Source organism: Camelus ferus, chromosome 2 (genome assembly GCF_009834535.1).
Source record: "Camelus ferus isolate YT-003-E chromosome 2, BCGSAC_Cfer_1.0, whole genome shotgun sequence".
NCBI classification, from domain to species: domain Eukaryota; kingdom Metazoa; phylum Chordata; class Mammalia; order Artiodactyla; family Camelidae; genus Camelus; species Camelus ferus.
Genome location: NC_045697.1, coordinates 76,806,293 through 76,818,538, shown reverse-complemented (window position 1 = coordinate 76,818,538; position 12,246 = coordinate 76,806,293). Strand labels below are relative to the sequence as shown.

Here is a 12,246-nt window from a genome sequence, read left to right as displayed (position 1 = left end):
CCAGAATTGAGAAGCTTACAGTCAGTGCTTCATATCATGGGTTCTGTGGATTCAAACAACCACGGACGGGAAAGATTAGGAAAAAAAATTTCAGAAATTTCCTAAAAGCAATACTTGAAGTTGCCATACACCGGCAACTATTTACATAGCATTTACATTGTATTGGGTATTAAAAGTACTCCAGAGATGATTTTAAAGTATGCAGGAGAATGTGCCTGGGTTATATGCAAATACTATACCATTTCACATAGGAAACTTGAGGATTCGAAGATTTTGGTCCTGGAACCCTTTCCCTTGTGAATACCAAGGGACAACATTTGCTTTTTGGAATATTTACTGTTGTTTGCAATATTTATGGTATTTTCTCTGATGTCCTCTGGAGATGAAACTTCTGACTAAGAAATTTTAGCTTTTTATTAGGATGTGTAAAATTGTTTAGAATCTTATTTTCATTGACAGTATGGCAGTAATATAGCATGGAAATAGTTTATAAGCTTTGCTGCAATAATGAAAAATGAAGGAAACGGTCAGTTCACATAATGTATATAGCACTTTACAGTTTTCATCCTCACGATAATCATATAAACCTGGTAGAGCTAGTACGATTTACCAGATTTCCTGGCAGACCAAAGTCAAAGAGGTTAATTGGAAGTTGGCTCACTTCACACATTCGTGAAAACCTTTAAGTCTTTTAACTCTTTATTCCATATTCTTTTCACTATATTAAACTGCCTCTTTGATACGACCATTGGAAGGTGATGTTCATCTCTCTGTTTTATTCCCATACATATTTAACATTTCTTATCAAATACCCAAATATATTATGATCACTTAATGACTGAATATAAAAAAAGAGAATATAAATAAAGCAAAAGAGGGAACTAATATTTATTGAGCTCCTAGTTTGTGCTTTCATATGCATTCATTACCTCCTTCATGGAAATTCAGTCAGGAATTAATTCCCTGATGACCCATGTCGTTAGTGACCATTAGGTCATTTGTGTAATGAGATGGCTACATTTCTCCCTGTTCTTGGATTTTTATGACAGCACACCTAAGCACAGTCACCCAAGCCATGAGCCTTTTCTTTGTTTTAAAGCATTTTATTGAAGTACAATTGACATGTAAAAAGCTGTACATATTTAATACATACAACTAGATAAGTTTGGGATAGGTATACATTTGTGAAACCATCACCATCATCAAGGCATCGATACACCCCTCATCTCTGAAAGTTTCCTCCCACCTCCTTTATTATTATTATTATTGTGAAATAAGAACACTCAATATAAGATGTACCCTCTTAGCAAGCTTTAAGTATTGAGTATAGTATTGTTAGCTATAGGTTCTATGCTGTATAGTAGATCTCTAGAATATATTTACCTTGCATAATTAAAACTTTATACCCTAGACCATCACCTCTCCATTTTCGCTCAGCCCCTGTCAACCACTCAAGGAATTTTTTCCCTATGTTTTCTTCTAGGAGTTTTATGGTTTCAGCTTTTATAGTTAAGTCTTTAATTCATTTTTCATTGATTTCTTCCCTTTGTTTCTGTCCACCTTATTTCTTCTCTCCAAAACAGCTGACACAGCCAAAAAAGTATGCTGAAATAGAAAGCAAGAGGTAAAAACAAAACAAAATACCCAGCCAATTATGAATCCTGAAACTTTTCTTGAATATTTCCTGTGTGTTTAGTTGCAGATGTGTGTAAGAGGTGAACAAATTTTAAAAATACAAACAGAATCCTAGTGAAAAGAAATCTCTTCTCAGAGTACCCAGAAAAGTTATGTTTAAGCTCACTTTGAAATACTTGTAGGAGTGGACAGTGAACAGATCCAAGTCATAAGAGAATTGACAGGGTTTGGTAAATTATATGATAAACCAGATAAGGGTATTCCAGATACCTGCAATAACTACTCACCCTCAAGATCATGAGAAGACCTATGTATAGGCATATGTTTATCTCGGCACGTTTCTGACCTTAGAGGCTAGCCTTATCACAGGTAGGTACATCATTAGTGAGAAATAGAGTGCTCCAACAGTGTTGGTTGTGGGCCAAAAGAACTGGCTTGGCTTAAGAGCCCTTGCTATGATGTGTTTTGATGACCTTGATCTGCTGCAGTTGAGGTTGTCAACGCTGGTCTTTAAAGCATTGCCATTATGGCTAATTTTTACTAATTTCTGTCTCAGGCTGACAATTTGCACCATCTTTCAAGCGAAAACTCTTTCTGAAGCATGAACAGTATCAGTTGTCATGAATTTTCTCATCATGAAGAGCAATCTGGTTTTACAGCCTCCCTCTGTTTTCTATAATTTATTCTTTCGTTCATGAATTCTCTGCTTGTAAGTTTTCACTTCCTCTGTTGCTGATAGCTTCTGCTTTTTCTCTTCCCATTCATATTCTTGAACCAGCTTCTTTTGCAGAGTCATGCCTTTCTGCTAAGAGAATTCCTTTAGAATTTCTGCTACAAGGATCTGGCCAAGTTTAGTGAATAACAGTTAGGTTCCAGCTTCTATATTTGTTCTTACAGCTCATGCCTGGCTGACACATCACTCAATTTGGAACAGAAACGGTCACTGTCTTTTTCAACTGTTAATTATTGTTAACATCAGTTTTGTCTGAGAAACATCTATCGCTTGACTTCTCTTATTTTTCACTCTGGTGATCTGCCAGCTGTCCATGGTCAAATTCATCCCATGTATATCATTTTAAAATTTTTTCTGCCTTTAGATTCAAAAGCAGTATCAAATTGTCTCATCTGCAGGTAGACATCTTCAAAACTTCTGTTCATTCTCTTTGCAAGCAAAACCTTTAATCTCTGTGAAACTGTGAGTTTTGTATAATGTACTAGTTCACAAGCTCTCGTATAATGCTCTCTCCAGTCTTCTGTTTCTAATAGCAGTTAGAACATGCTCTTCTCAAATCAGGTGTATTCTTTGTAAATCCAATAGAGTTTAGGTTCTCATCGTCTCACAACTTAGTTTAGCTTCATTTTTTCTCTCAAATACTATGAAATTCTTCAGAAAATTTTGTCTTGCCAAATATCTCTTCAGTTTCCTTAGATTTTATTTCTTCTCAGTTCTCAATATAACAAGCAAATTTCCCACAGCATTTGATCCATTTCTTTAAGTCTTCTAATTGAATATTTAAAGCAGACATGTTCAGAAATATTTTAATTTTGTTTCTTGATTTCTTCAGAAGATATCATTGCTTCTCTGATTATTTTTCATGATCTGCTATCTTTTAAATATTTTTTATGTTTATTTCAAAATATTTTTAAACATTTATGCAATCCATTGTTTTTACTTGATGATTTCTACTATTTAAAAGGAATATTCTTCAGAGGGACAGTGACAAATAAACTAATTCCAATAAACAAATATAATTATAGGCTTCTAACACTCGTCATAAAAATCAGGACTGGGCCCTTCTGGCATCTTTGTTGTGGATGAGACAGCAGTCAGTTTAGGTACCCTCCATTGTAATTTCCCTTTGGTAGTTCCTAACATTTTCTCATTGACCTTGACCATTTCTATGTTTCTCCTCCTGTGTGTTTAAGTGTGATTTATTTTTACTTGCCACTTGGAGTATAAGTTCAGTCTTAGGGCTCCTATGTTCAATTCTAGAAAATTCTCATCTATTACCTCTTAAACAAAGGCTTCTCTATCATTTCTTTCAGATTCTCTTTTTAATATAAGTAAAATTTTTCTTCTTAACATAGATGAGAAGATAGTTCAATAGTTAGATACATAGATAGATGTTGAATCTGTCTCTCTGGACTACATCCTACAGCTTCCACATCGATTCCTTCTTCAGCCACATCCAGGCTAGCATTTAATTGGTGTATCCTTTTTTTTCTATCTCAATGACCATTTTCAAGATTTCTAAAGGATTCTCTTTCAAATTTACCTGTTTTTTTATTTGTTTGTTTGCATTAAAATCACACCCTTTAACAGATGTTACTTCTTCATTTATTTCTTAAAGCATAATTAACATACTAACATTTGTCTGATGATTTCTTTAATTAATTTACCTGGAAAGAATTCATGATCTTATTATTGAGTGCTGCCTTTCTTAGCATTAGTTTTCTCCATATGTTTTGGAATTTTGGTTTCTATATTCACTATGAGTCGGAGGTTTTGTTTGTGTGTGTGTGTGTGCGTGTGTGTGTAGTTTTCTATCTGTGTGTGTCTACCTTTCTTCCCTAATCATTTTATGTTTGTCTTTAGCTGACCTCTCAGCCTTCAAGACCAGACTTGTCTTAAAATGGCATTTCAATACCCCTGTCCCAGATTTACATGGGGAATATCGCAGAATTAGGCATCAAACCATTGGATGCTTGCTTCTTTTTCCGATTCAGAGATTATATCTATACTCCTCAGCCTTTAAGCCAGAGATCTAACTTCTCTTCAGCATTTGCAGGCCCCCAGCCTTCGGAAGTGAGTTTGGTTCTGATTAGTGAACTTTCGAGTGTTTATTCTTCAGGGATAAAACCCATGGCCATCATTCCTACTTCTAGAACCAGAGGCCAGCAGGCTTATGGTATATCTCTGCTCTCCACTTGCCTGTCTGGTCCATTTCTGGTCAGTGGACATGCCCATTTCTTTTCTGAATACAAATACTTACAAAAAATTTCCTCTTTTTATAACTGTGTGTTTAGAGTAGAAGGAGCAAATCAGAGCATACACTCCTTGTGCCAGCTCCACAACATACTACTAACAAATTTTTCATGCATATTATTTTAATCTTTTTAACTTCTTTGCTTCAGGGCAGATATACATGACCTATAACTCCTACTATGCAGACCACAGACATCATAAGTATCTAGTAGTTGCTAAATACTTCTTAGTTTAAGTAATTTTGTAATTAAAAAAAACTGATTCCTAATCTTAAGGACATTGTATATTGTATATTGGAATATATCAATATATATTTCTATGTGTGTGTTTGAGCATGTGCATAAATATTTTTCATACCTATTAGGACGCCATGGGTTTATTTACCTATTTATATGATTGTATTTCTGCTCACAATCTGGCCAAGGATACCTTGAATATAATGAAAATCTCTCTTTATTCCATAATACAGAAGGAAATCTAAAATTTCAGATGACGATCTTGGACTCTGCTACAAAGCTGCTTCTCCTAATATTTTCAATTGATTTTATTGCTTAATTGTTTTTAACCTTTTACAAAACACGGATGGGTAGACTTACTCTGTTTAAGGATTTGAGGGAAAACTGAATTGGCCCACTGATGTTTTTTATTTCCATGTGGAAATCAGTAGTTCAGGATCATACTGAGGTCAACTGGGTGCTCAGTCCGTGCTGTTGTGCCTTGAATTTTCTAGGAGTTTGGAAGTCATCAGTCCAACTTTGCAACTCATTCTTCAAAACCAGGCAGTTCTGTATTTTCCTTGGCCTCTTTTTTCCAGCAAATATAATAAGACCTCGGTTCTCATTGTGGGCTAATTATTCTGTTCTGTTTGCTGGGATCATACTTCAGTGGGAGCTATTCTTACCCAAGGAAACGAGAGCAGAAATTATATAATGGAGAATAATGGCTTGAAAGCCATGAATGTCTAGAAACTTGTGCTAAGTCTGATACACACTAGCTTGGTGGTCTTCATAGGCAACTCACTAAAAAAATGCTTTTCTCCATTTTTAAAACAGGATCATCATGAAGACTAAACATTATTGAATGACAAAAATAAGCTAGCCCTTCAGAAAAATGAGACCAGTAGTTAACTACCTAAACACCTTCCACTTAAAAGGGTTGTGATTTTAACCCAGCTGATTTTCAATTAAAGAAATTCCAGTATATGAAAATTCACATTTAATAAAACAGAAATATTTGTAAAGATTATTTCCATTATGAATATATACATCTACTAACTGCCAACTAAATATTTTCAAGGGACTCATGATGGACCTGACTGAAGAGAAACTATAATCATTTGTACTTAGTCTTTTTAATTATTAATATATGGAAACCTTCAGAAAAGAAATGTTCCTAAGAAACATGAAATCTCAGTACCACCAATTTACTTAGCAAAGCCTTTCTTATTAGTGAGATCCAGGCAGGGTGACCAAAATTTTGAATCTTTAGTGTTTCTGAGTAACGCTAGATGATCAGAGATCTAGTACAGCTTTTGTAATTAAATGAAGATTGAGAGTTATGCTGAAATACCAAAGAAGATGTTGGCCTTTACAAATACCTGGTCCTTTTTCTTGTTAGCTAAAAACAGTGAAAAAAACAATATAGAAATCATTTACTAGGTATTTTGGAACCAAAAATTATTCTTTGTATTTCAGGCCCTCCGGGGAAACGAGGTAAGAGGGGCCGAAGAGGAGAGTCTGGTAAGTCTCTCGTTCAGCTGTTCTGTGTCCTTCATGTTCTGAGCAGGTTCCCACATCTGTTCCTCCTAATTAATGATTATGTTGTCTTGTTGGACGTTGTCTGTATGCGCTCACAAGTATGTGTCTGTGTGTGTGGTGTTTAAATCTTCTCTGCTACACCTAGAAAGTTGTTTGTTTGTGATTTTTTAAAATCTTTCTCTTATTTCCATCAAATTATAGTTTGCAAAGAATTATTAATTAAGTTTAATAACCTCTAACACCCAGTTTTGGCTTATTTATGGTGTCAAGGTCAATCTGTCCTTTCAGTGTAGTGTGGAGGGTTTCTTAGCCACACGCAGTGTGACAACATCACCCATCTTTCCATGTACGTATGTGGTCAGTAATTGCAGGGTCTCTGTGAAAACATCTACCTTGGAATACTGGGGCACATGTCTTGGAAACATTTTATTATTATTTTTTCCACCTGGTACAATTTTGTCATTCTTTTACTCTTTCTTTTCAAAATTGGAGAATTTAGATTCCTCTTGTATAACCATAAAATTTTAGTGATGACAGGAGCCTGAGTAATCAATCCAGCTTTTTCATTTTGTGGTTGAGGAGATGGTGGCCTAGAGCAGTCAGGTGGTTCAGCCAGGGCCACAAAATTTTTTATGAGTAGAACTTGAAACACAACCAATTGTCTAACACCCATTTCAGTGAGATTTTGCTTTCAGGCCAAGTCCCTATATGTAAAGTCAAATAAAAACTATTCCTTTGAAACCAAGATATTCAAATGAATGTGTTCACTTTCAGCTTTACTAGTTTTATAAAGTCTAAGACTCCAAAAATGTAAATGACCATATGAACTCTTATCAGACCATTAATTCTTCCTTGCAAAATAAGAGGAAGGTAATTTAAGGTTTGAGTCTAGAGCTAAGAAATGTTATTTCCCAGTATTTTCTACAAGTGTTTATCAGTATTAGAAAAAAAATCAATTACTGAGGGTTAAAACAGTAGAAATACTAACCTATCAAAAAGAGCAGACAGCAGATTGGGTTATTTTGTCTCAGTTTCCCTCCCTTTTGGAAAAATGATGTCAAAGTAAAAAGATTTTATGAAAGTGTAGCTACTTAATTCCTTTAATAGAATTCTCAAAAGTTATCTTTAAACCCTATTGCATCTAAATAATTGGAAAGTTGTATAGGAATCCTGTTCATGAATCGCAAAGTTTTATAATAGAGGATGCTTTATAAATTTGTTTTGAGGAAATGGAAATGACAAAACATTGGTGGACCCAAATAATCACTGAATTGATACTTGTGTCAAAAGAAAGAGGCTGGAGAAAAAAATGGGAAAAGTTTGTACTTATGCAAAGTTTTATAGAAAATATGAGTCAATTCCCAACTTCCTGGCTACTGAAAACTGGTGTTTTAATTGAGCATATGGTGTGTAAAATATTGAAATTTTCTTAGACTTTGCCTTTGTGTTTTGATGAGAATACATAGTTTTAAAGAAAAATATACAAACATCAGGACTTAATCTCTTCTATATTGACAATACTACCAAATGAGAAACATTCTTAGAACAAATAATGGACACATTTCTGATTTAGCCATTTTACCAAACTCAAGAAAGTTATATATCAATTGTCTGTAATTAGTCTATTATAAATGCCCAAAGATCCTCCTGATTCATATTTTATCTAAATTTTTAGGTATATAAAGTAGACAGTCTTTGCTTAAGATATATGAACCTCGCATTAATTCATATACAGGTTTCAGGGAATCTGATTATTCCCTGAAGTTTTATGTAAAGTTTTGTGTGCACACAGACGTAAATGCATTTTTCTGATATGGTCTTACAGGGCACATGATCCAAAAAAGGTTAAGAATCACTGAATTCTTAAGCTACCTGTGTATTCCCTGTACTGTGCTGATGATTATGATGATGCTGTAGTCTTTTATTTCATCTTACTATTTTGCATATTCACTAATTTATCTCTCCCTTTTTTCTTATTCTTTCTACCCACCCCCAACCCTAGGTCCTCCTGTAAGTATATTTGCTGCATTTTGGCTCTTCTACGTTAATCAGGATCACGTATGTTAAAACTTTGTTAAAACATCAAAATATGGTTATATTCCAATTATGAAAATGTTGCTGACCTTTTAAGAGTATTTGACTTTGGGGAATTATTTTTTGAATACACTATTTTGTGGTCATTTGATATGTTGGAGTACAGTATGTATCAATTTAAAAAAAACTTCTATTTTTAATACGATCACAAACAAATTACTCTCTTGGGAATTTTGGAATAACTTATGAAGCTCCTGATATTAAATTCTTTTCTTGGAATTCTGAGGTTTCTTTGGGAGCAAACCTCCGAGATCTTTCACACTTCTTTTTTCATCTGTTTAAGCTTGTATCTGAAATATTTGCATTTGCCAGTCTATCAAATGTAGATGGCAACATGATCATGGAAGTGATACCCCCAGTGGGCTTGGTCCAGCACTCCCTCCATAAGCAACACTCCCTTTGAAGTCCCTTGGAGTTTTGCCTGCATAAAGAGCTTGAGTTGGATCCCTTGGAGAGCTGCACTTTTTTCTTTCCTTGAATAGGTCATAGCTGCAACATTCCAGTCTGCTTTGCACTCACAGGAACAGATTATCTTGTCAGCTTTGAGTTAGATGTGTTTTTGAGTAATATCCTGGATATCTGTTGTCTGACCCCAGTGCTGCACTGTGCACTATATGTTTACGGTAGCGATGATCATTGGCCTTAAGATATTTTCTCATCCCAAATAGCCAGTTTGCTCCAGGGTTCACAGATTCCATATTGGCAACTTATCTAACAGGCCGGCATGAGGGAGAGGGGCTTAGCATATACTCGTTTACTTTATTCAGAGGAAGCATTGGCTTCCAAATATCTTTCGCAGTCTTCCTGCCACATTCAAGGATGGAACATAAATCATGTTGGAAATGACTTTGCTTCTGTAACTGACTTTCAGCTCTTGCTTAATGCTAGGCAGGTGGCATGCCCCAGGTCTAGGGGCCTTATTCTTTGACTTCATATTTAAGCCTCTGTTTTTAAAACTGGAAACAAACCACCACTACTCAGAGGAAACTCTAGAGATTACATCCAGAATAGAGTGTTTGAGGCTTCTTTTTGTGGATGTAAGTATTAGGCAGGCCAAGAGGTAGTTAAATCCATTTCTGTCTTATGATGATGTTCAGGATTCTAGTATTTCCTCTCTGGCCCTTCACAAGTTTAGACAACCATATGGCTCTTGCTTTTGGGGGGGCCATCTATTAGTGCAGGTTCTCTACATAGAAGATTTCAGTTGTTCTGCCTTTTTTATTGGATATTAAAAAAGAGGACTAATATGTTTTATGCCCCTAAGCAATATTCCAGGCACTTTACGTACATGTATATTTATTTTGTCTCACAACAACCTTCTGATACTACCATTCCCATTGTTCAATGTGAAAACTGAGGCTCAAAGATGCTAATTATCAATGGTTACACAGCTAAAGAGACTTTGCAGAGTTGAAATTCAGTTAGGTATATGTGATTCTAAATGCCTTCTGCTTACCACATTATCCATCATCCTTGAAATCATAAGTATATTATAACATGGATAGATGTTGCACAGATTTGGCAGGTCATGGGTCAAATCGTATTTCTTTCTTTCTTTTTTTTTTTTTTGATTGAAGTATAGTTGATTTATAATATTACATTAGCTTCAGGGGTACAACATAGTGATTCAATATCAAATCATATTTCTTGATATAAATAATTACATATAGTAAAAGCATGACAAAAAAATGTAAAATGGCTAATTTATACAACAAGAATTAGTAATATAGCATTTCAATTGCATTTTAAGGAAGTTATAATGTGTTTAGCAAATTGCATCAAATCCAAGAAATAAGGTTTAATTATGAGTTTTAATACTGACTAAAAGATAATTCAGGTTGCTCACATTTGTTAAGGTAAAAAATCATTGATTGTGAAAAAGAGAAAAAATTTATATTGATTGTGCTACCTTTACTAATACAATGGAATCTTACCATGGTTCTTGTGACCCCACGTACATCATGGGAGCCCTTCTGGATGAAATACTTTGTATTGAAATCCTCTTAAGCCTTCAGTTTCTAGACCTCTGTATATGATTTTCAAGAAGTATTTGCTTTTCATAGAACCTTGCTTTAGAGTAGGTGGCTTCATAAAATATTTCCATTATATTTCTTGCATCTGAATAGAAATGAATAAACAGTGGTGTTATTATGATTAAATAGATTGATCAATTTTATATTTATTTAGATGCAATATCCAATTTTTGACAATTGTAACTTTCAGTGACTGTAGTCCTCTTATTTTTAGCATCATTTAATTTTATGTGTATTTTTCCTTCCACTGTTTCCCCATAAACTAAAATGGGAATGTTTCTATAGTTTTATTTTTAGAAAATTTTATTTCCCTAAGTTTATGTTTAGCAAAAATGTTTATCTCTACAAGATATGTCATGGTTCTTGGCTTATCAACGCTTATGTGGCCATTTTAAATGGCCATTGCCCTTGCCTCCATTCTGTAAATTAAATGTAAATGTACAAAGGTAGTCTAAGAAGTTAAATAGTCTTGCTTCTGATGAGCAATCCATGGCATAGAATCTGTATCAAGTAAATCTTGCCAACTTCCTTCCAACCATGAGCTTCTGTGGTCTTGTGGTTTCACATGTGCAGAAAGATTGTGAAGTATAACCTTGTTGTCCTGATGTATATTTTCTTGTCATTCACTTTCACTTTGTTGTGAAATGTGCTCAATAGTGCAAAAGACAGCATTAGGGCACTCATTACAACAAACAAACCAATGAAAGACTGGTTTTCCCTGAGGGACAATAGCAGATCTCTTTGGTCACTGAGAGTCACCTTTTTTCATTTTCCTCCTGAAGTAATACTCTCAAATAAGATTAAAGAAGGAAAAACACTTAATAATAAACTGTAATTTAGGAACCTTACATTTACATCTTTATTTGATATATTTTGGAAAACTTGGCTGTATCACACTAGAATTATTTGTAGCTACATTGTTACTGTTGTCAGTTTCTGTGTCTCGCATATTGAGATCATTTATAATTTAAAACTTGAAATACAACTTGAATTAGATCACACATATCGATTTACTCTTTAGGAAGCTGTTCAGCTTATTACTCAGCCTTATCCATTTTGACAAAAAGGTATTGCTACCACAGGAGGCTTTGCTGTAAATGGCCACAATGGAGCAATTTTATGATAATGTATGTAATTTATTTCTATGTGAATATCAGGTATTTTTTTTCTATTTTCTTTCTCATAAAAGTAATACGTATTAAAACACTGCTCTAAAGAAATCCATGCAAGTGCTTTGTGCGCCTAGCTTGGATTTCACAAATGCATTTGCTCAGATGATTTGCCTGATTGTTGTGTTACCTGACTCCAGATGGCGTGAAATTGTACCTTCTATTCTAGATATCTTAAAAACACATTTGTGTTTCAAAAACATGAAAAGAGCATGAGCAAAAGTTACAAAATGGCTTCAGGATTTTTAGAAGTAGGAAATGTTGCATTAGTTTTAACCTTTTTAAGAGTCGGCGAGGGATGCACTCTCTCTGTCCTTTTGTCCCCAAAGGAGGTACCATTCTAATATTCATAGGTAACAGAATCGAATAAGTCCTGTAGCCACAACAGAGTCAGGAGATCTGTTTTACCTGGCTTTTTATTTGAATCAATCTATTGAGCCCTATAATTGTGCTTGACTGACAGAGATATGATGTTATTGTTGGTAGTGTAGAACCCTCCGAGGTGTGAAATACGATGCCGTTGTGCAGCCTGTTCTGTTCCATCCACCTTCAACCATTGTCAGCTCGATCTG

The 12,246-nt window shown here is 34.6% G+C and overlaps 1 protein-coding gene across 1 annotated transcript in view; it reads left to right on the top strand.

Moving 5' to 3' along the window:
* Window positions 1-12,246, top strand: part of COL25A1 (collagen type XXV alpha 1 chain) — a 418,027-nt gene that overhangs the window by 208,987 nt on the left and 196,794 nt on the right. The window contains 2 exon segments of the mRNA XM_032461611.1: window positions 6,316-6,360; window positions 8,381-8,388. Of these exon segments, the coding sequence (XP_032317502.1) occupies window positions 6,316-6,360; window positions 8,381-8,388 (53 nt within the window).